At 55.5% G+C, this 22,637-nt stretch overlaps 3 protein-coding genes across 12 annotated transcripts in view; 1 reads left to right on the plus strand and 2 right to left on the minus strand.

Annotated features, from left to right (window-relative positions):
- The window catches only part of CSTPP1 (centriolar satellite-associated tubulin polyglutamylase complex regulator 1), a 155,784-nt gene extending 155,212 nt beyond the window's left edge, over positions 1-572 (plus strand). The window contains exon 9 of the mRNA XM_019743595.2: positions 254-572. Coding sequence (XP_019599154.2) covers positions 254-413 — 160 coding nt within the window. The 3' untranslated portion in view covers positions 414-572. The remainder of the gene's footprint in view (positions 1-253) is intronic.
- ARFGAP2 (ARF GTPase activating protein 2) lies at positions 459-10,884 on the minus strand. 2 transcript variants are annotated; one of them, XM_019743575.2, is made up of 17 exons: positions 10,728-10,884; positions 10,440-10,558; positions 9,800-9,872; positions 9,148-9,279; positions 8,990-9,061; positions 8,080-8,161; positions 7,733-7,789; positions 7,014-7,055; positions 6,586-6,638; positions 6,037-6,173; positions 5,810-5,941; positions 3,939-4,067; positions 3,725-3,859; positions 2,640-2,766; positions 2,387-2,480; positions 2,151-2,269; positions 459-1,649 (listed from the first exon to the last, which is right to left on the minus strand). In XM_019743575.2, exons 1-17 carry the CDS (start codon positions 10,797-10,799, stop codon positions 1,629-1,631), a joined length of 1,596 nt encoding a protein of 531 aa, XP_019599134.1. In that variant the 5' UTR covers positions 10,800-10,884; the 3' UTR covers positions 459-1,628. The 2 variants fall into 2 exon arrangements, with proteins under 2 accessions (XP_019599134.1, XP_019599135.1); XM_019743576.2 differs by lacking the exon at positions 7,014-7,055.
- Positions 10,885-11,417: 533 nt separating this feature from the next.
- Positions 11,418-19,737, minus strand: PACSIN3 (protein kinase C and casein kinase substrate in neurons 3). 9 transcript variants are annotated; one of them, XM_019743587.2, is made up of 11 exons: positions 19,544-19,737; positions 16,115-16,187; positions 15,774-15,863; positions 15,465-15,621; positions 14,486-14,721; positions 14,219-14,374; positions 13,405-13,580; positions 13,142-13,262; positions 12,848-12,984; positions 12,324-12,445; positions 11,418-11,935 (listed from the first exon to the last, which is right to left on the minus strand). In XM_019743587.2, the coding sequence occupies exons 3-11, from the start codon at positions 15,825-15,827 to the stop codon at positions 11,820-11,822; spliced, it is 1,275 nt and encodes a 424-aa protein (XP_019599146.1). In that variant the 5' UTR covers positions 15,828-15,863; positions 16,115-16,187; positions 19,544-19,737; the 3' UTR covers positions 11,418-11,819. The 9 variants fall into 9 exon arrangements, with proteins under 9 accessions (XP_019599146.1, XP_074192462.1, XP_074192461.1 ...); XM_074336361.1 differs by having other exon boundaries at positions 15,774-15,834; positions 19,544-19,683; XM_074336360.1 differs by lacking the exon at positions 19,544-19,737 and adding an exon at positions 19,121-19,259 and having other exon boundaries at positions 15,774-15,834.
- Positions 19,738-22,637: the final 2,900 nt, after the last annotated feature.

Consider the following 22,637-nt stretch of genomic DNA (forward strand, 5'->3'; position numbering starts at 1 on the left):
GAGCCCCTATAGGGAAAGTGGTTGCCAAACCAGGGGTTTATATACACACATCCTTTCTTCCTGGATTTAAAAGGATTCCATTAAGGTCTGTGTATCTTATTTACTATTAAACTCCACTGAGAAACCCCCGGTCCAGCCTACCGTTGGGATGAGGAGCAGAGCAACTGAGGTTGCTCGCCTGCCCACAGCCATATGGCTCAGTGGACGAGTTAAAGGGCCAACTAATACCAGCTCTTTCCTCCGCGTGCAACAGGGTGATGAGGTCGCGGCTGCACCGGACCTCGCGGCAGCACAGGGCCACGGAGCCAGGGGCCTTTGGCTTTCAGAGAAGAGACAAGCTGGAGGCCCCCGAGAACATCCTCTCAGCTTCGGCACCGACGCCCTACCCATATCGGTGGGAGCCCAGAGAGTGAGGCGAGGGTCCTGCATTGAGCAGGGAGGCAGGATGCAGAGGACACTTCACTCAGACCAACAGGGGCCCAGGACCCTGTTGGGCCTTTATTTGACGCCACTGTTTCAATACAAACAGTCCAGAAAGAAAGTCAAGTCCCTTTGGGGAGGAGGTGGCCGAAGAGTGGTCTGTGTTGCTTGGGAGCCCAACCCTCAGCCCACAGGGGGTGGGGTGGGTCCTGACTGCCAGCACGGCAGGGGAAGATGGCACCAAGGGTGACGTGCATGGCCCAGTGGCCAGGACACAAGGCGTGCAGCTCTGTTGGCGCCTCAGGCTTTCTGTGGGGTGCCGTCCAGAATAGAGGAAGCCAGCTGAGCCCCAGGAGCCTGCTTCCGTCCCAGCATTATGCTCACAGCATCCATCACAGGGCCGGTGAGACACCATGGCCACCAAGCAAGGAAGCAAGGACAGTCTCAGGAGGGGACAGAGGGTCCAGGGGTCCACGTGGATAAGGAAGGTCTCCGAGACACTCAGGAGGAAAAGTAATCCTCCAAGTGACCACTGTAAAGGGGTGGTGACACAGGAGACCATCACTTGGGCCTCCAGTCTGATCCCAAATGAAACCTTTAGGTACCAGGTCAAGTTTCTAGCCCTTGTAAGGCCCAGATGAAGGTCCTTCCCCTCCCCTACCCCCCGCCCCCCGGGTGCCCAGAAGAGGCCACTGGAGCAACAGCAGCAAGTCCAGAGCCTCCGCTGGGGTCTGGTCTACAGCAGAACTCTTCCCAGCCCTCCCCACTGGTTCAGAGGATGGGGGTGGCCCAGCCTCCCCGATGACCCGGAAGGAGCCCCGAGCCAGCAAAAAGCCTTCCCCCTTTCACTTTCCCTACTCGGGGAAAGGCTGGGCCCAGAATAAGCCATCCTGAGGGAACGTCCTCCCCTCACTCCCAGTGTGGCAGGACAAGAGAGCAGCAGCTTTGGGGCGGGGCTGGAAGGACAATCATCTAACACACAGGAGAGGATGTGAGGGGAGAAGAATAGAGGGCTCGACCTATAGGTTGAGGTCAAGGGCTGGCACCTCCCATCCCCCTCACTCAAGACTCTCAGAGGCCACCCCACTCACACACCACACACATAAGTAACAGTTTCTCCCAGCTCCCACAAGGCAAGCATCCCTGGCCTGGTAGTCATGGGGTTTTTGCTGCTGTCATGACCATATGCCTGAGCCACAGCGCTTGGATCAGTAGGAACCATAGCGATCCTGGGACGGAAGAAGAAAAACCAAAGTCAGCATCTCTAACCTGCAGTGGCTTCCCAGCGTGCACACCCTCCCCCAACACACCTGGCAGGCCTGGGGGCGGGCGGGATGGGGGTGGGGAACCCATCTCACTATGGCAGAGATTGTTTTATATTTTATTGTGACCCAGGAAAGAGGTGGCCAGGTCCCAAGGGGGAAGCCCTGCTGATCTCTCAGAAGCTGGGGAGAGAGAAAGAGCAGTACAGGTGACTATCAATTAAACATCTCCCAGATTAAGATGGAATGATACAGGAGGGAAATTGGTGCAGACTTGGCATCATCTTAGGGAGAGGCCCAGCCCTGACACTGAGTTCAGAGGCAGGAAGCTGCCCCTCCAGGACAAAATGCTCGCTCTCAGGCCAAGGGGCTATCCAGTAGGAGTATGTAAAACGACTGGAGGAGACCAAGCTCCAAGCACTGCTCGTTAGGCCCCTCCCACCGCAGGTCAAGCGGCCCCACACTCACCTGCAAAGAATTCATCACACCGTTGGCCAGCACAGCCATCTTCCCGGCCACAGACTTGACACCCTGCTTAAACTGGGCGATGTCCGCTGTGGGGAGCACATTCCCCAGAGATACGCTACCTGTAAAAGCAAAGGACGGGGTGGCCCGGAGCCATGCAGCGAGCCCTTCCCAGTCACAGCACCCTCCAGCTCTGCTCGCAGGCCTTGCTTGGTGCCGACCACACCACTGGGCCCTACCTGCTCCATGAGCTCCATCCATGTCCCCAAAGAGGTCTGAAGAGCTGATGGCACTACTGCCGGAGAGCTGCTGTAGCCGAGACCTAGCTTCATACTGTGTGAAGAAAAGGCCAGGCCTGGGCATCTTCTGGCTGATGACCCAGGAACTCATACAGGCCAAGCCACCCTGGGGCTAAAGCCCAGAGCAGTGGCAGGGAGGAAGGTCTTGCATCTTCCTGCTGCCTCCAGCCTCAGGGTGGACAGTTCTACTTACCTCGGTATCTACCTCCCGCCCAAAGAACATGTCAGATGAGATGGCTTTGGCTCCTGCAAATTTCTGACGTGCTTCACTGGACTCGAGGCCCGAGCTCCGGCTCTCCACTTCCCGCCGGTTTGTGACTCTGAGGGTGGATATGGGACATCTCTGACCCTTCCCACTATTATCAGGGGACAGCATCACTGTCCCGTTACTACCAGAAGCAAATCTGGGAATGCTTACCAAGGCCCTTCTGACTGGCTCTGAGCCTCAGGGGCCCCCTCCTACGGATGAGGCCCTTGCCTTCTCCACACTGAAGCCAAGGCACAGAGAGCGTCTTACCTCCACCAGGCAGCCCCACACCACTCCAGCTTCATCAAGGTCAAGAACGTCCTAACGTCACTACTGCCACTCTAGTCCTAGTTACAACTGGCTTAGCACCAAGGTGACCATACGTCTCGGGTTGCCTGGGTTTATACTTTCTCTCCTGGCATAACTATTAAATAGTATCCCTTTTACTCTCAGAAACGCCCAGTGCGGATGAAAATTTGTGTGGTCATCCCTACCTGGCACTGACATACAGCCACAGGGCTGGGTGTTTTCAAGTGTCATTACACTTAATCTTTCCAGCCGCCCTGTGAAGTCATTACTTATGTTCCCATTTTACAAATGGATAATTTGCAGGTAATCTATCAATTAAACATCTCCCAGATTAAGATGGAATAAGCTGTTAAGAAAATAAATTTTTAAAATAAATAAGACCGGGGGCCAGAGACACAACCCTGGGGTGGTCAGGGCTGAAATGTCACATCAGGCCCCTCCTGCCCGTCAATGGACCTTGAACAAAAGACGAGGCCACCAGGCCTGCCATGAGCACCACTCCACCCAAAGCCGATCACTGTCCGATCCGGTGGCCAACACCACATGTGGCTACCTGATTTACTGACAGTACATTAAACATGCAGTTCCTCAGCTGCACTAGCCACCTTGGAAGGGCTCAGGAGCCACACACCTAGTGGTGACCACCCCGGACAGTGCAGGTACAGGACACTGGCACCAGCACAGAAAGTTCTACCGCACAGCGCTGCCCTAGACCACCCCACCTTTCTGAAACAGGCCGGATGCTTGAAATCGTTACTTCGGGCTCTTTCTCCTCCATCCTGTCCATGCCCCAGGTGGCATCTGCATCCCAGCGGGAACCAAAAGTGTCCCCCAAAGAAAAGGGGTTGTCCTTGTACCTGAGGAGACAGTAGAGTGGCTCAGAGAAGGCTGATGAGGAACATGGTGGCCAAGTCTACACCCCAAAAATAGCCTTACTTTGGGGGTCCAGAGGCGAAACTCCCAACATCGTCAAACAAGTCCAGCTGCGAGCGGCAGGATTTTGCACTCACGGGGGTTTCCTGCTCAATCACCTGCATCTCAGACAGCACCGAGTGGGAGACGGAGCTGGGGGAAGCAGAGCAGGCATGAGAGCAGCGGTGAGCAGCAGTGTCCCCGCACCACAGAAGACGCCAGCTGCTGGCATAAACCTGGGTTCCCCTGCACTGGGCACCACCCAGCAGGGAGTGCTCGGAACTGCAGGACTTGGAGAGCACACCCTCAACTGTCTACACATGTGCCGTTTTCTCAAAATAAGGCTTCCCTGTTTGCCTGCGATGATTTTACTACCGTGCACCGACCACGGCATGGCGCTCTGTCTGTAACAACAGACTGGCTGCACTGCGAGCCGCATTCTTCACCAAGATGGTAACACACGACAAGGCAAGATGACAAATGCGCCAGGATCAGGCAAGAGTCTGACGGCATCAAAGGATGAGTTCTGAATTAGCCCACCCTTTTGTAAAGAACAGAAAGCACTTCCAAGTACAAAGCCTGGCCTTAGCACTAAGACCTGGATCTGCTGTCTGCTTTCCCAGTGACAAGCACCGAGTTGGGCACATAGAACCAACTCCTGATGCCTCTCTCCCCTCCTATGTCAGCTCCACAGAGGCACTTGAAGGATTGATTTCATTAAAAAAATATCTACAGCTTGTAGCTGGTAGACCCCAAGGACAAAATGTTTTGCAACAGGGCTTTAAGTAGGTTTAAACAGTCTCTTGCACTACAAAAAAAAACAACTGAAAAATTGTTCATGCCCTTTAACCCAATAATTCCTGTGACCAAAACAGAAGGGGAGGAGACCTCAAATCCTTTTTGGGATTAAGATTTTGTTTCCCTGACTAGCTGTGGGTTACACTAGGAGCACGCAGACTGAAGGGGAATAACTGAAGTCTAACTGCACATGTTCTGAAAGATGAAGTAGAAATACCCAGCCTTATCTTCTTCCAGAGAAGTAGAGCATCATGGCCAAATATACTGAATTGAGAATCAAACTGTTCTATGTTCAAAACCTATTTGCACTCATTACTAAATTTGTGGGCTTCAGGCAAGTTGCTTAATTGCTCTCGTCTCAGTTTTCTCATCTGTAAAAAGGGGTAACAACACCTCCTGCATATGACTGTTGTGTGTAACTAAATAAGAACAATGATGGGGCTCACGCCCTTCGAAAGGAGTAGCCACCACTCCGCACAAGCTAACTAGCCAGGATTGCTGGCCCCAGCACTGTCAGACATTCCGATTTTTAAGAGATCAAAAATCTAGTATTTCTGAAATCTCTACATGTTAACTTAGTGTAGAGCAAATAAAATGCGTAAGAGACTGGCTTACAGCCCTTGTTTTGTTGAAGAAAACCACAGCAACACAAAGTCAGTGGTCCTGAAACAGGAGGGATACTCCCAACCAAAGGGCATCTGAATGTCGGGGGTATTTCCGAGTGTGAGCGTCTGTCACTTAGTGAGCAGGGATTAGGGATGCTAAAAGCCCCGCGAATTCTCAGGGAGGTCTTGAAAAAGAAAGAACTGTCCCACTACTCCAAGTGCCATAAGCACTCCCATTAAGAAACACCACCTGGGACGCACGGATATACCAAAAGAACACCTCATCCTGTGTTTCATTCATTCAACAAATAGTGAGCACATACCTCCTACGTGCCAAGCGCTGGACTAGGTGCTTTTAAGACGATACACAGAGCCATCTATTCAGCCTCGGAGGAAGACTAAGCCTAGAACCCCAAACTGCTGGGAAGAACCCACCATGGTTCCCAGGAGAACAACGGCATTTCCCTGCCCAACCCCAGAGCTGAGCCTCACCTTCGGGATACCAAGCCCATGCCCAACCTCTCTGCCTGCTCTCGCTTCTTCCCTTCCAGATTCTGTAGCTTCTTCTCCTCCTTCTTCCGGTCAATCTGGAGCTCCTGGTAAGCCAGACGCATGGAGGCAACCCTTGGAGGGAACAAACGTGTCAGCAGCCAGCACCCATCCTGACCTGTGGCCTATGCAGCTCCACAGGGGCCGGGGGCCCCTTGGCAAACACTCACATGGACTCCTCGGCCTGCTTCTTGGCATCAGCCACCTGCTGCTCTCGGAGCTTCTCTGCCACCTGGGCCTGTCGCTCAATCTCGCTGAAGCTCTGGCTGCTCACCTTCTGGGCCCCTAGGCCTTTCTTGGCACCCAGCTGGGAGGAGAAGCATGTGATGGGAGCCTTGCCAATCACAATGCCCTCCTTCCGTCCCAGGCTCGGGTACGCTAGCTACACCCACAGGAAAGGATTCCTTCTTAAAGTTCAGGGTCAAAAATAGGAGCCCAGTCAGCATAGTCGAGAGGGAGAACAGGGGCTGTGCTCAAGCTGGGCCTGAGGCGGCCACACAACCTCAGCAGAGGCCTCGGGCCAGCTGAGGTTGACCAGGCCCCCATTTGCCAAGCACTCGAGGTACATGATCTCTGACTCCTCCCAGGAGCCCCCTGCTTAGGTAAGAAGCTGAGTTCCTTTGCCAAAATCATAGCCAGTAAGTGGCAGGATCAAGGGGTGAACCCAGGCAGTCTGACTGGCTCCTAACCACTCCACCATATTGCCTCTGCCCACCTACCCCTTTCTTAGCTGCTGCTGGCTTCTTCTTGCCAATGAGGGAGGTTTTCAGTTCTGCATGAGAAAAAGGTGGGGCATGAGTGAAGGAAGACGAAGGGAGGTGAGAGGCAGCAGCTCAGTCCACACCATGCAGTTCCTTGGCAAGAGCTTCTACAAAGAACAGCTTCAGGCAGGGAAAGGCAGAGCTGCCACCACCCGTTCCAACCAGCAGTGTCGGGACAGTCCGAGCCACAACCAGCCGAGATTAGGGGAGGTTACTGACTCCCAGCAGATTGAGACGAGAACTAGACCTGAAGCACGGGAGACAGTCAGAGTCCCTGAACCAATATGAAGGCTGCGAGGCAGGGGCCAGATGCCAAACATCAGCCTGTTCCTAAAGCAGGGAGCTGGCGTGCAAGGGGCAGGGCTCCCCAAGCGGCTATTGGTTACCTCTGGCAGGAAGGGCCCCTTTAGGTGACAGAAACATGGACTCTAGAGAGAAACAGATTGTGGCTAACAAGGGGCTCACCCCAGAGCCCCCACCTAGCTCCCAAGCACAGAGGCCTCTCCAGAGCCTCGCTTAGATCAGGCCTTGCCAGCCTTCTCATAGCGTCAGTGTGACAGTCATTCTGCTGGCTTTCTGCCCCAATCCCCAAGAATCAACAGAACAAACTGAGGTCAACAAATGGATTATTCGCCCTGAACCAAGTCTGAGGGACCCTACAGAAAGAGGAGAAAAATAGCTGAAAGGCCAGGGACTGGCTGAGAAAGGACAATGTTGCCTGCAGCCATGAGCAGCTCAGAGCTGTCCCCACTGTCCCATGAAATGAACCAGACAGGCTAGTCCTGCGTCGGACCCCAGGGTGAGGTGTCCAGTCGTATGCTGGGCCCCCCACACACACTTTGGCTAGAGCCAGCACCACACTGAGAGACAGACCCCAGGCCTTGCACACCAGCCCACCCAGGTCATGAATTCAAAGGTCCTGGCTCCAAAGCCCCTGAAGCCGATGCTGCAGCCACAAATTCAACCCCAGTCCCCGCTGCCGAGAGTTAAGATGCTCAGTGTCCTGGAGCCTCCGTCCACATGACCAGGCAGCAGCAGATCTGAAAAGAGCCTGCAAGGCCCACCCTCTCCCAGTCACCTCACACCTGCCAGCTGTCATACTGACCCAGAGTGGCTTTGGGTGAGGTGCCCAGCAGGTCCGTGTTAGGGCCAGGCTCCGGCTCTGTGGATACAATGATGGGAGTGAGGTGTAAGGCTCAAAGCTTCTTGTGACCGCCCCTTAAGGGAAGTGATGGGACAAAAGTAGGGGGCAATGGCTTTCCTCAGCTCACTAAGGCCACCAAAAGATAAAAAGAATGCCTGCCACTTCCTCCAAGGGATTGAAATGAATCCCAGCCCACTCAGAGATACAGGAGACCCCCCGACTCCTATTCCCTTGGCCAGGTGTCCCTTCCCAGCCCCACGTCCTTTGCTGGGACCAGGGCACGTGGTTGGAATGTGGGCTGAACTCACGTGTCAGGCCACTGTTCTCTGCAGACGGGGCTGGCTGCTGGGTCTCTGCTGGATTGGTGGCTGGTGCATCCCAGGCAAGATGCTGAAAAGGAGGCCAGATCACAGAAGGCTCAATGAGCCTCTCCGGCTGGCAAAGAGCACCAAGAACCTACAAGTACCTTGTGGATACAAGGCCCTACTCCAAGCCCATGAGGCAAGGAGACTGGAGATTAGTGAGTAAAATTATAGTTACTATTCACCATAGAAGAAAACAAGGAAACTAGCCGCCACCTCCACTATTTACTTAGAGCCAGAACCCATTCTCCTAATTTCGTAACAACTACTGGGCACTTACTTTGTGCCAGGAACAAGTTTAAGAGCTTTTCACACATAAACACATCTAATTATCACAACAAACCCAGTGAGGCAGACACAGCTCTGCTGTGAAGTCTGGGGTTTTGACAGGTTAAATGACTTAGCCACCATCCTAGAAATGCCAAGGAGAGGGGCAGGGAAGGATTCAAACTGAGAGTCTGGCTTCAGCACCCAGTGCCAGCCGAGGGGAAACCGCCTCCCACGGTGGGTTGCTGGAGAGGGAATCCTTTCATTGTCTCCAACCACAGTGCCTTTCTTATAGGGGAAGGATGCAGAAAGAGTTGTTTGGGGCTTTCAACACCTCTTGAGCCTTCAAGCTTCTCCTCCTCCTCCCTACCATCCCAGTTTATAGGGATCCATTCCCAGGAGAGCCACATGGCACCCCTACTCATGGGAGAGGGAACAGCTCGCCCTACCCTCCCTGTCTGAGGTATCACACCAAGGCGAATGGAATCCACACCCGTGATCGCAGAAGGTCTTGGCCTTGGTAAGTAAACCACCTTACCAAGGTGGGAAACAGGAAAAATCGTGGGAAACACTCCTTATGGGCACTCACTTGGGTGTGTTCCGTGAAGAAATCAGAGTCCTTCTTCTCCGGAGAGTGATTGGGAGCACTGTCTATCCAAAGCTAGAAGGGAGAAAACACCCTTGAAACACACGGCTGTCAATACTGCCACTCAGCCCGCACCCGAGCCCTGGTGACCAGGCGCTTACGTCGGTGCCATGCCTCGCCAGGGCCGCACTTCCCAGCTGCCGGATCTTTTCCCGGTACATCTGGGCAACTCGGCTGTTGTATTTGGTGTTGGCATCACTGGCTGTGCATCCATGTTGGCGGAAGAAAGCTGTCTGGAGAATAAAGAGAGGAGAGTGTGCTACAGGGGATTCTCCCCAAAGCAATAAAGGCCCTCCCCTTATAACAGCCCAGTTATTCTTTACACAGGATGATACACTCTATTGCTAGCAGCAGTTTTTCATAGATGTAAAGTTTCTCAGAAATTCCTGCAGGAAACACTACCTCCCATCCTCTGAGATGACTGATGAAAGCCCAGCCCTCACTCAACCCTCCCTGAGGACAGCATGCCTTACCCGCTCTGCCCATCCTTCATCCAGGCCCAGAAGACCAGGAAGACTGTGCAGACTGGCCCCCACTCCCTTGGCCTTTCCCCAGGAACATCTGTCTAGTTTAGTTTGACTCCAAAACCCCTTTGAGAAGAACAGTGACCAATTTCCAAGTTGGGAGCACAGTGTTGCTACAGACCACAGAATCCTCTGAACACAGAAACTAGGAGAGCCTGCTAGGAAGTCACCCTAAAGTTAGTGCCCAGGCAGAAGAATAGGGACAGGGAGAAGAGTTAAGGAGCTTTACCGCATTGGCATTCCCGCCGATCTGCATACACCTCAGCTGGAACCAGTTCCAGTTGGAATCCAACTCTGTGGACCTGTGTGAAAGGGCTGCGTGTCACCCACCAGCAGATACGAGGAGACGCTTCCCTGGCAGACCCAGACCTGTCATTTGGCCTCAGGCTGTAGTAGGCACCCAGGAAACAATCAGCCACCACCCTATTTCCTCCACTCTACCCTGTCCATGAAAGCTTTGATCTTCATTCATCTAGTCAAATGGGTGCTAATTATTTTCCAGATCCGAAAGGAGATCGAATTCTCAGGCATTCAAGCTTGGATTTGGCTTTCCCCTTAAGGACGGCACAGTCGCACCAATATATCAGCAAGAACAAGGTCTATGCTGCTCACTTTTCTCCGACACTAACGCTCGGAGAGTCAAGTCTGACCGCCAGGAGAGAAGGGAGTTTTGACCCAGACGCGGAGACGAACTGCCTATGTGGCAAGGGGCCCGCACAGGCGGTTCCCTCCCGTGGGAGGCTACGGGGTCCCGCCGGGAGGTTTCCGCACACCGAATTCCGAACGGTCCAAACTGAGGCAGCCACTCTCCCCTGCTGAGCACACAGGCCCTGCCAGGAAGAAACACAGCAGCCGCACGGAGACCCCACCTGATGAAGCTGAGATGGACGCCCAGGGAGCGGTGTACCCCGGAGCAGTCAATGCACAAGAAAACACCGTACGTGATGCTGGCCCAACTCGGATTCTTGGCGCCACAGTCGAAGCAGGCCTGGGTGGAAGAGGCGATGAGCGAATGATTAGGGGCCCCGAGTCGAGGCCCGGCGCTGACACTCCAGGAAAACAGCTCCCGTCCGCCCCTCTTCCTCCCTCGTACCCAAGGGGAGCCGGAGGGTCCCTCTCGGCCGACGCCAGACCCCGCGCGCCTCCTGCTCACGCACCTTGTTGGTGGGAATTGCGCGAAGCCTCTTAAAAAGAGTCTGGATTTCGGTCTTACTCGGCTCCGCCGCCATTTTCTCTCCTTCCCAGATACCAATGCGACCGACGGACCCCGACACGGGCCAATCCGCGGCCGGGAAAGCAGGTACCCGGGTTGGCCTCCGCCGCGCCCTTACGAGCCGAGGGGTGGGGCGATTTGCCCTGAGCTGGACCAATGAGCGGCCGGTGGAACAGGCGCAGAGGCGTCAGGAGACCCCGCTCCACAATAGTCCCCGGAATCCACGCCGCGCCCGGCAAAGGCCAGTCCGCAGCCAGTGCAGCCCGACGGCTCGCTGGCGGGTCCGAGCCCTGCCCGAGCGCTACCCCCGGAAGGTGGAGCCACCTCGAAGGAGGCGTGGGCTGCTAGGCCTAGGACCCGGGTCTTAGCTCGGGTCAGTTCCGACGGATGAGTAATGATTAACAGCCCTCCCAAGCGGTCAGGGGCCCTGCTGCTCGCACCAAGCCTGATCTCGAGTCCCTTCCACCCAGGTTAGGGTCCCGAAGTTGCAGAGCAGGTACCATCTGGCAAACCTTTGCCCAGCCCCCGTCCCCATAACATCCTCTAGGCCCACGGACCTCCCCTCCGTGCCTCTCCCCTGATGCCCTCTGCAGCCTGGCATAGGCGGAGTATCAAAAAAGTCGCACACAAGCCGGACAATGCTTTTTGTTCGTTTGTTTTCCAAGTTTAATACATATTAGAACAAGCCACAAGAGAGTGCTGCTAGCCGAGAACTACAGTCACCCCAAACCCACCCCAGAAACCCCAAAACAGACCAGGAACTGGGTCCACAGCTCCTGGGTGATTAAAGCGTTCCTGGGGAGCCCTCTTGTCACCTCCTGACCTCTCCATCTTACCCTCAGCCTAGACTCAGTTGGCCCTTCCCTACCAATCCCTTCCTATACAGTGACCGTCCCCTCCCTGGGTTCCAGGACTTCCTCCTGAAGGGACAGAGGGGCAGCGGGGACACATGGTTCAGGGCCCTCAGGTCCGGCTGGCCAGGAAACGCATGGCTCTGGCTCAGGGTAGAGATGTTGCAGAAGGGCTGTAGGGGCGGTCAGGCCCCCACACACTCCACATAGTTGGCAGGGTACAGGCCAATGCGGCCACTCTGTAGCTGGCCCTGGCACCAGCCCTGTTCATCCTCCTCACTCATCTTCAGCAGCTCCTCCCCTGGGGAAAGGAAGATTGGTCATTGCCAATTACCCTGGCCAACCCCATTCCTGCAATTGGGTCAAGGACTGAGGGGGAACGGGCAGCAACCCAAAGAATCCAGCTAGGGGAAGACACATGGCTCAGGCTGAGGGAGGTCAAAATCAGCAAGCCACCCCACCCCAGACCCTGAGTGCAGCAATCAGGCCCCAGCTAGGGGTTTTGAAAGGCAGGTGAGGGCTCAAAGCAGACTGACTCCAGCAGGTTCGGCCCAGCACAACCTGAAGAGTCAGAGAACTGGCCCTTGAAAAGTGGGTGTCTGGCTTCCCTTTTTCACACTCCTGCTCAGGCCAGTAAAGGGGGAGGGGAGGGTGAAAACGAAAGAAACAGGAAAGGGATTCCAGGGTACCTGCTCGAAAGCTCAGCTCGTCAGCTTCCTGGCCAGCGTAGTCATAGAGCGCTCGCACCCGCACCCCAGTGGCAGCCTTCCGGGGACTCTCCTCATCTGACCAGTCCTCATCCTGCCCACCACTGAAGAGGGGAGGCAGAAGGGGTCAGGCTCAGGGCACAAGGAGCACCTTGAGTGAGAGAGCCTACGACCCAGGGCTAAAGGCTCATGCCCTGGAAGAGGCGGGTAAGGAAGAACTGAAAGATTCTAGTCCGACCTATGCCACATGCCTGTGACCTCAGGTGCTCTTCCTACCACACAGTGCTGACACGAGCAGTAGGTAAGAGGGAATGTGGTAAACACCTGGCAAATCTAAGCCACCATGAAAACTGGCATTACAGCGACTAAGTCGGTCCTAAGTTCCCTGGCATCAATTTTCAACCCCCTTCAGGTGTGAAGGGAATGAGGGAAAGGAGACAGAGGAAAGGAGGGCAGGGCAGTGGGCAGAGCTATTTCCGTCCCACAGCCAGATTCCTGGCTCTCACCCTGGGGACCCCAGGGACTGAGGTGGGGGTGCAGCGCCATCCCTTGTGGGCACGATGCTGGTCAGAGTAACCTCATCAGGGCTCCGGCCACCCTTCTCCTTCCTGCTGATTGTCCTCTGTGTGTCCAAGGACCACTCCTGTGGGAACAGGGCTTAGGGTCAGTCTGGGCTGCAAGCTCTGGTAGTAGCCAGACCACCTTCACCTACCTACTGCAAGTCCTAGCCTCCCTGCTGAGGTCCAGGCTGAGCCCAGGGGGAGCCCACCCCACCTCCCAGCCCCACCTGGAACACATACCTCAAACTGCGGCCAGTTCATGGCCATGCCTGGCCCGTGGGTGCTGCGCCACCAGCGCAGATCCTCTTCGTCACTGGCTGCCTCAATACCCTGATGCAGGTCTCTGTGGAGCTCATGAAACCTGTGGCCGGAGGCTCAACCTTCAGACTTGGAAGCGCTGGGCCCCTGCACCCCCCAATCTCATTAAGCCCAGCCAGAGCCCCGGGGAGATGGAAGAGACCCAACGTTACCCCAGATCTCCACACCCACCCCACATGCCGTACCTCTCACTGCTGGAGAGGTCAAGGTGCTGATGTAAGGTGAGTAGCATATCTTTGAAAAAGAGAAGCCGCTGGCGTTCAGCAGCCTGGCAAGTCTCAAACGCCTGCTCCATGTCCTCCATGTAGCGTGGCGTGTAGCGATGCAGCTCTGCCAGCGTCTGCTCATACTGGGTTTTCATCTGGGTGGGAGAGGAGGGGGCCTGGTGAGGACGAGACCTCCTTCCACTCAGGACTCTGCTAGTATTTCCTAAGTACCTGCCATGGACTAGACCCTGGGCTAGGCACCAGGGGCAATCAGTTACAAGACGCTGCCCCTGCCCCTAGGATCCCAGCAGCCTAGCAACAGAGGTGACATTCAGGCACAGCACAGCAGCTTTACAAGTCTGGTGAGTGGAGACTGAGCGTGAGAGTAAGATGAGATGGAGAGGGGAGAATGAGAGGAGGTGAACCAGCGAGGAGGGGTAGGAGAAATCAGAAAAGGCTTCACAGAAGAGGTGGAAACTGAGCGGCACCTCAGAGAACGGGAGGCTCTGGATATGCGGAGCTGGGAGAAAGGGCGCTCTGGGCAGAGCAGGCAGCGTGAGGAGTTGTCCGAGGTGGTACAGTGGGACAGGAAGGGAGCTGGGAAGATCCCCTCAACTACTAACATCATCCCAATGCCTGAAATTGCACCGTGTCTTTCCCCAGGTAAAGCATCTTTTCTCAGGTTCCTCCTTTAAATGATAATTTGGAGAGAGTGTGACGAGTGTGGATGAGAGCAGTAAGAGTGCTAGGGACTGGGAAAGGCATTCAGGAAGCTGAGCTGGCCAGCGGGTACCTTCTCGGCCTCCTTGGTGCAGCGTTCCACCCGCTCCTGCAGCTTGCGCAGCTGTTCCTGGGAGACCGCACTGTCGGCCTTTGCGTGGCTCTCCCGAGTCTGGGCTGTCTTCTCTTCCTTCCGGGCTCCGTGGTAGCTCTTTTTGGAAGCCTCAACCTGACACACACAGGGACAACTCTGGACCCTGTACACCATGCCCCGGCCCCCCTAACTCCAGGCGGACCCAGGAAAGGGGGTACCTGTGATGTCCATCCCTCCCAGGCTCACCTCCTTCAGCCTCTTCAGCCAGGGCTTCTGGGCCTTACGGAAGCTGTCCTCAGCAGCCCGGCTCTCCCGAAAGCCACCCAGCACCGGCCGGTGGAAGGCCCCTCGCTGCCAGGCCCGCACCCGCTCACTGTCCTGTCCCTGCAGCTTCTCCCGCACCTCCAGGTGCAATGCGCTCAGCCGCTCAGCCGCGGTGAAAAAGGCATGCCAGGCCTTCTCCAGTGTACCATACTGGGGGCCTGCAGGGAGGGATGGGGCTTGGGCCAGGCCAGGGATGCCACCGGAAATGAGCCCACCCCCTCTCATTGGATGCTGTTCTGGGTGCCAGGCACTGGAGGGGGGTGCAAAGATGAATGACAATGCCAGCAGCTGCTTACAGAATACCTACTCTGTGCCTTGACATACCATATCTCTGAATCCTCGCCTCATCCGCCACAGTGAACAGTGTTGTCAGCAACATTTAACAAGTGAAAAAATGGCGGCCCAGAGAAGTGAAGTTAATTGCCCAACGCATTACAACTACAGGTGGAGCTGAGATTCAAACTCAGGTCTGTGGCATGAACGACTACACTCTATTGCCTCAAAGGGAAGAGCCAGTGTCTGTCCTGGAGGAAAGCAGCTTGTTAGGGTGGAAAGATCCCAAGTTCCTTAATCAGAAGCCCTGCCTCAAGCTTCAGATCTTCCTAGTTGTATGGCTTCAGGCAAGTCACTTAGCTTCTGAATTCCAGGTTGTCATCTAGAAAATGTGTAGATCAGGACTATCTCCATCGCAGCATTGTTAGAAATATCAAAATAACTCATGACTATACTTTGCAAACTCTAACAGCACAACTGTGAGAATAACCAGAAGGATCTTCCCTTTAAACGGAAGGCAGACGTGAAAGCCTCAACCTTTCCACAAGAGGGGCAAACGGAAACTGCCCTGCCTGGTGCCCACCTGTGGTGGCCCTCTGCTCCCCGGTAGGCCCAAACGCTGGCTCACCTTTCTCCACGGTGCCCCTCCACTTGCGGGCCCAGTCAGCCAGCTGCTGGGCATAGGCCTTCTCGATGCGGGCACGCTCCTGAAAGCAGCTGACCAGGTCCCCACACAGTCGATGCCCGTCCTCCACCCGCTGCACCGTCCGCCTGTAGTTGCCGGCCTGGGGCATACATGGAAAGGGCAGTGTGGCCAGGGAGAAGCCCCCTTGAGGGCTGGGGCTGACAGCTAGGCAACTCCTCCAGACAGGTGGCTGGGCTCAGAGTGGGGTGGGCATTTCAGTGTCACCTCCAAGCCTGGGACCCAGCTGCTCACCTCCCAGAAACTGCCCTCTAGGGCCTCCCCTCCAGCGTCTTCCTCCGGAGCCATGGTGTCCCTGCAGCACGGAATGGTGGCAGATTGGGGCTGTGGAGCACAGAGGGGTAAGCAGGCAAGCTGGACGTACTCTTTTGAAAATAGGAAAATACCATCACCGATCCCTGGGCTTTGCCCCCACTACCATCCCACCACCCAAGGAGCAGTTGAAGCCAGTACTTAGCAGGCAGGGGTCTGGAAGGTCCTGGGAGGGGCCAGTATAGGGGCAAGGACGGCAGTTCCAAAGCTCCTCTGCTCACCCTGGGTCTGCCCTGCCCCCACCCCCACCTCACGCCATGTACCTGGGGCCTAGAGATCACTTCAGGGACCTGGGTGTCCAACTCTCAAAGCTGCCACTGCGACTCTGCCTTGAAGCTAATGAGACCAAAGCAGGGGGTGAGGGTGGGAGCCTAGAGTGTCCAGGGCGGTGCCCAGCTCCCCCGATATAGCAACTGCTGTCAGAAGCGCCAGATTCCAGCCAGGAGAATGCCAGGCAGGTCACACGATCCAGCTGGGGATTAAATGGCAGGCGGGGGTGGGTGGTGGGCAGAGGGCCCCACTCCCCTGACTGCAGATGAGAGAAGAGAGCACCTGCCCAAACTGGAGCCCTGCTGTCTTTCCTTGAACAACAAGGCGACCCATTTCTAGACCAAGCTAAGTCAGAGGGTGCCCAGCCACACACCCCGAGTAGCTCCCTGTGCGAGGAAGAGCAGACTGGGGGCCAAGAAGCTTGAGTTCTATCTTGACCAAGAAGCTTGAACAAGTGCATTTTACTGTCCCCTCCTAAGAGAGCCGTAGCTCCCTTCTAAGAAGGAAATTCCACCTCCTGTTCTGCTTCTATGCCAGGGCTGGTATAACACTCAAACCAGGCAACGAACAAGCAACACGAGGGGCCTGACAGTCACAAGGAGACATTCATCCTGTTCCACAGCATCCACTGAGGTCCCACAGGGCTCTGTGGGTAATGAGCAACTCAGCCTTGCCCTCAAAAAGCCCAGAGTCTGGGGCAGCATGAGGGAATCAGACAGGTGATCAGCCAGTTGTGAGTGTTCTCCAGAATCACAGAAGAGGGCAAGGCAGATTCCAACCCTAGAGCCACCACCGGAGGGGCTGGAGGTCACAGTGGCATGCAGCCACTCCCCTCCTGCCTCTGTGCAGGGTCTCTCAGCTGTCCGCAGCACCAGCTCAAGTCCCTAGAAGGAAGTTGCTTCCTCCTCCTCTAAGCCCAGGGGACACCGTCAGGCCCAACGAGGACAGAGCATGCCTGTTGCCCCCAAAGCAGGGCTCCATCACAGTGCTCCCTTCCAAAGTGATGAACCTCTATCCATCTTCAACACTCAAATTGCCGCATCTTCTCCACAGTCACCACCACATTCCATCCCCATTCTCACAGCCCCTGTGACCCTCAGTCAGGGTATAAATCCCACTAGGTTGTAACTGACAGAACAGGACCGGTCCCCAGTCATTGACAGAGACTACCTGCGGGTCCAGTTTGGGTTCCTCCAGCACTGAAGTTAGTAGTTGAATGAAAAAACACATGACATCCCCCTGAAGACCAGGAAACCCACTGGCTAAAGCAGCTGTGAGAAAGCTTCGCTTGAGTGCACCTTCACCTCTAGGCTAACAGGAGGGAGAGCTCAGGCCTGCAGTGGAGGTGCCAGGGCACGGAGCAGAGAGGGGCAGAGCCGCTGGCCCCGCCAGAGTTCTCAGCTCTTTACCTTACTTCCTCTTGGGTCTGTCCCATTGTCCAGAAAGGACTTGCCAGCCAGATGGAGAGAACTAGAGCCGCAGCTGTAAATCACAGCGCCTTCGGCGCTGTCCCAGTCAGGCATCCAGAGGCCCCGGCCCCCTGCCTGCTCCAGCCTCCATGCTCCCGGGAGAGCTGCCCCCCACCCATTCCGTCTCTCTGGCCCCAGAACAGAGCAGGCTGTGTGTACAGGGCTGGCACTGCTCCCTCCGGCCTCAGAGCAAACACAAGCCCAAGGCCCAGGCACAGCCAGGCCCCACAGCCAGGGCTTGATCTAGCTGAGGGATGGGCCTTGCGCCTAGCCCCTATGGAGGTGGAGGGCCCTCCTGTGCCGCCTGACCTCAGCAGAGACCCAGGTCAGCCCCCAGAATACACTCTGCCACACACAAGAGCACAGAAAACAGAAAATGAATGCTTCCTAGCCCAGGAAGCCAGTACCCACTGGGCCCAGAAAAGTTGGCTGGGGCTTGGCAGGGTCTCCTCATAGCTGCCTTAGCCAAGATAGGGAGTCCTGGGGCTCTCCCTACATGAGGCCAGTGAGTAACACCTGCGCAGACCAGCCCCTACCCTTCCCAGAAGATAGGGGCATGCCCCTGGGAGGGAGCACTGCCATCGCCATCCTGCCCTGCCCATCTTCTGTCCTGAGTCACAGGCTGCGCCCAAGGGCCTCTTCTCCCCGCCGCTCCTCCCGACGGGCCGGCAGCCCTAGGATTTGCAGGCACAAGAGGTGGCGGTAGACTAGTTCAGAGAGGGCCACCTAAGCCAGAGCGTGAGAGACTGGCGGCCCGGGAGGCTGGGGGAGGGGGTGGCGCAGGGAAAGGGGAGGAGGCAGGACCAGGGAGGGGCATAACAAAGGGGCACTTTTGGAAACCCGACCTGCCGGCTGAGGTGCCTGCGCCCTGATGACGCATTCCAAACCCGGAGCCTCCACACCAAACCTTGGAGCCCAGGGACTGCCGGGCTCTGGCCTCAACTCTTATGGACCGCGCTCTTCGACCCGCCCCTCCTGCCCGCCGGGCGCTGCACAACTCGGAGCCCGTGGAGCCCACGCGGAGCTGCCTGGCCAGGCCTAGCCATGGAGGTTCTAGGGCTTCTTGGCCAAACTTGTGGAACTTGGTCTCGGCGGGGGTGGGGCCAGCCGATCACCGCTGAGGCAAGGGGCCCTGCCGTGGACTCTAGATGGTGGCCCAGGGCAGCGGCCCCAAGAATTGGGGCTCTTTGCAAAGGGCAAAGGGTCGCCAGGGAGCAATGGCCCTTTCTGGAGCCCCAGGGCGGTGTAGGGCCCTTAAGTGGCCCCAGGAGATGGTGTGGCCCTCCAGCCGCGACGCACCCCTCCCCACGGCCGGCCTGGGGAATTGCAGGGTGCGCGGCGCCACAGATGAGACACCCCCTAGGTTCGGCCGCAGTTCTTCGCGTCCTAGCGCAGAGCGGGGTGGAGGGGGGCTTTTGGGGTGGGAGTCGGTCCCATTGCAAACTTCAGGAGTGTAAGGGAGGAGAGAGCGGGCTCCAGCCGGCGCTCCCGCAGCCGCTTCCCCGCGGTCCCCGCCCGGGCAGCACTCACCGCGTCCTCCCTGCGCGCCTTGGCGAGTGGGGGTCCAGCCACACTCCGGCCCGAGTCCTGAAGCTCCGGGCCCGGGGCCGCCACCTCCCGCAGCGCGCCCGGCCCTCCCCCGGGAAGCCCAGCCCCCGGCCCCGCCCTCTCCTCGCCGCTGCTGCCCCAACCCCACCAGCCATCGGCGGGCTCAGGGGCTGCAGGCATCACGGCGACCGGCGGCTCCCCGGGCGCGAGCCGCCAGTCGCGGCTCCCGCGTGAGAAGCGCCAGGGCAGACTCCCCAAGGTGGCGCCCCGCAGCTGCAGGGAGTCCGATTTCAGCTTTGCCCCTCCCCGGCCTTTGTAGAATCTGGGAGTCGGGTGGAAGCGGGAAGGGATCGGGGCCTGCACGGACACCCCTTGGAGAGAGGCCTAGGGTCTACACTGCCTTACATTTTTTGCTGATCACAGATTTCTTAGACGTTAGCTCCGGCGTGGCTCACAACCTTCCCCCTTGTAAGCATTAGAATTCCCATTGTACAGATGCGGAAACTGAGTCTCAGAGACCTTCAGCGGCTTGCACAAGATCTGTAGTCGAGGAGAGCCGGGACTCCAAAGCCGTGCCCTTTCCACGAACAGCCCTGCCTGCCAATCGGGGGCGAATTCTGAGACCTAGGACACACACGCGGTGGGGGTGGGGCCGAAAAGCGTGAGCTCCTCCCCCTCCGTGCTCTTATTCCCAGATTTTGTACCAGTATTCACTCATATCGCTTCGCCCCTCCACCCCCTTTGTCAGTTACCAGCTTTGGTGGATTTTTCCAGATCGCCACGATGCCACCCCACCCTAAATAAATCCCTTCTTCCTCACCCCGTTACCCCCACCCGGAGATTTTTCGGAGCCTGCCTGTCTGTTATTTATATCCACTGGAGCGGCCCAAGAATGTTCCGAAGCTGACCTAATCGCCACCTGCTTGGCCCCCCGCCCCTCCCGCTCGCTCCGGGGCTGGTGACCCGGCGGCCGTGCCCTTCGCCTGGCGGGCGAGAGGGGGCGCGAGCCACAGGGGTCGGATGCCCGGGGCGCTCGGAGGGCCCAGATGGTGCAAATTCGCTCGGGGTTGGAGAGTTCGAGGAGTGCGCCCCCGAGGGGATGGCGCGGCCCTCTGGGAAGCCGAGGGTCACGCTGTTCTCTTTCCAGCACGTACTCTTCCTCCCCACCCGGTACCTCCCCGTCCCCCCACCCCCGACTCCCTGAGGAGTGTGAGCATGTGTGTGCGGATTTTTAAACTGCGGCTTTAAAAATAGTAAAATTATGTTGTTACTAAATCCAAGAGGAATCACTGACGCGTTCTTTGTGCAGACAAATCCGCCCATAAAATGGAAAAGGCCTGAAGAGAACGAATGGGGGTAATTTCAGGTGATAGCATTAGCTACTAGAGTGGACTTGCTCTGCAGTGCTTTGTGGGAGGGTGAAACTGCCTCCCCAAGATGCCTGTGAGGCACCCAAGACACGCCACCTTTGGCCTAGGGCCTCTGGCCGGTTGGCAAATCGTACCCGAGTAGTGGAACCTTGCCTTGGCGCTCACAAGGGTGTGTACCCAGCAGGATATGCTTCTGAAACCAGTTTCAACACCCACTCTCTGTTGGGACTGAACAAGTCCCTTTTCTCCATACCTCTGTTCCTATTATATCTCTATAAAACATGACAGGTGACCGGGCTGACCTCCCGAATGGGCCATGTGCCCCAGCTAATTAATGATTGTAGAACAACTGCAAATGAGAGGAGCTGGGGTGCTGTCTAATGACAGCCACACTGTTTTGTATTATTTAAAATCAGTTAACATCCCACTTAGTGCCTGGGGGCTTTTAGACACCTAAGCAGAAAGTGTGAAAACACAAGAATGAAATTAATTACAGGAGCCACCTATTAAAACCCCATTAAAAATAAAGGCTGCAAGCCAGGCTCTGGGATCTAAGGAAGCCAGGTAACAGAGAGACTCAGAAAAAAAGGGCTGTTCACCAGACCACAAGGAGTGGGTGTCGGGTGGAAAACATCTGGCTTCTCTTGGGTTCAATCTGGAAGCAGAAAGCAGAAATGTTGCAGCTGATCTTAATTACCCCTAAGGTACCATAGGGAGAAAAAATAAACCAAAACCCAGAGCATTCGGAGCTGCTTCAAAGGTGAAAGGAGACAGAGCTGCCCTTGGAAAGCCACCCCCTGCTCGTGCTGCCCCCAGGGCTCAGATTTCTATGCTTTACAGCCAAAGCCCCTACACACACACACCGCTCTATCAGTGCAGTACCCAGCTGGAACAGAGTTCAAGATGAGATGCCCGAGGTCAGATGGCTGGATAGACAGAAACCTAGAGAGGCGGCTTGGCTCAGGGCACCAGGTGGTAGATTGGTCCAAAGCCCAAGCTCACAACACTCATATACTCACTCACCTTGAACTTCTGGAATGTCCTAACCACTGTGCCTTCACTTGTTTATTTATTTATTCATTCATTCATCCAGGCAAGGAAACATTTGAATTTTTTTTATTAGTTTCAGGTGTACAAAGCAACATAATAGACATTTACACAAACATTTGAATTTTTACTCTATGCTGAGTTCTGTGCTGGGTGTTGGGAATACAAGATAAATAAGGCAGAGCCCTAAGTGTACAATAATGATACAATGTGGACATGAAATACTATGGGAAGAGAGAGGCAGAAGAGATTGCCTTTCACAAGGCGATGACACTTGATGACACCTGATTGGTCTTGATGAACAGGAATTAGTCATGTGGACACGCATTCTAGGCGGGAGCACCAGGTGTGCTAAGCCCCAGAGGTGTTAGCATATGACTTGGTGACCCAGCAATTCCACTTTTTGGTATCGACCCTAGAAAAACGTGTACAAGTGCAGAAAAAGGTACAAAAATGTTTGCATATCGTACTGTTTGCAATAAGGGAAAACTGAAAACAAACGTCCATAGGAGGGCAATGATTAAATAACCAAAAGTTCATTCATGCTTTGGATTATTCTGGAGTAACTAAAGCACAAGGTAGACAGAGATGAGATCTTACATGAAGACCTCCAAGACACTGTTGGATGAAAAAAGCAAAGTGCAGAACACACAAAATACACTGAGAGAAGATACCCCCAACTGATTTTGGTGTTTATCTCTAGGGAGAGGTCTAGAATTGATAAAAGAGATTTTTGTAATGTTAGAAAATTAACAATGAGAATGTACTTATGTGTAAATGGTGTAATTACAAGAAGGAGTCTTTTTAGGAGATGGTGAGCGGATCTTACTGTCTAAAACAGTGCTGTCCAAATAGTACTTTCGGCAATAATGGCAACATTCTATAGCTGTGCTGTCCAATACAGCAGCTACTCACCACATATGGCTATTGAGCACTTGAAATGTGGCCAGTGTGATTAAGGAACTAAATTTTAAATTTAATCTAATTTAAATTTAAATGAGCAACTGGCTAGTAGCAACTATATTGAACAGTTCCTGTCTAGACTATCTAGAATATTGAGTTCCAGATGGGGTGGAGGCAGA

This window comes from Rhinolophus sinicus, linkage group LG06, assembly GCF_036562045.2.
Source record: "Rhinolophus sinicus isolate RSC01 linkage group LG06, ASM3656204v1, whole genome shotgun sequence".
NCBI classification, from domain to species: Eukaryota; Metazoa; Chordata; class Mammalia; order Chiroptera; family Rhinolophidae; genus Rhinolophus; species Rhinolophus sinicus.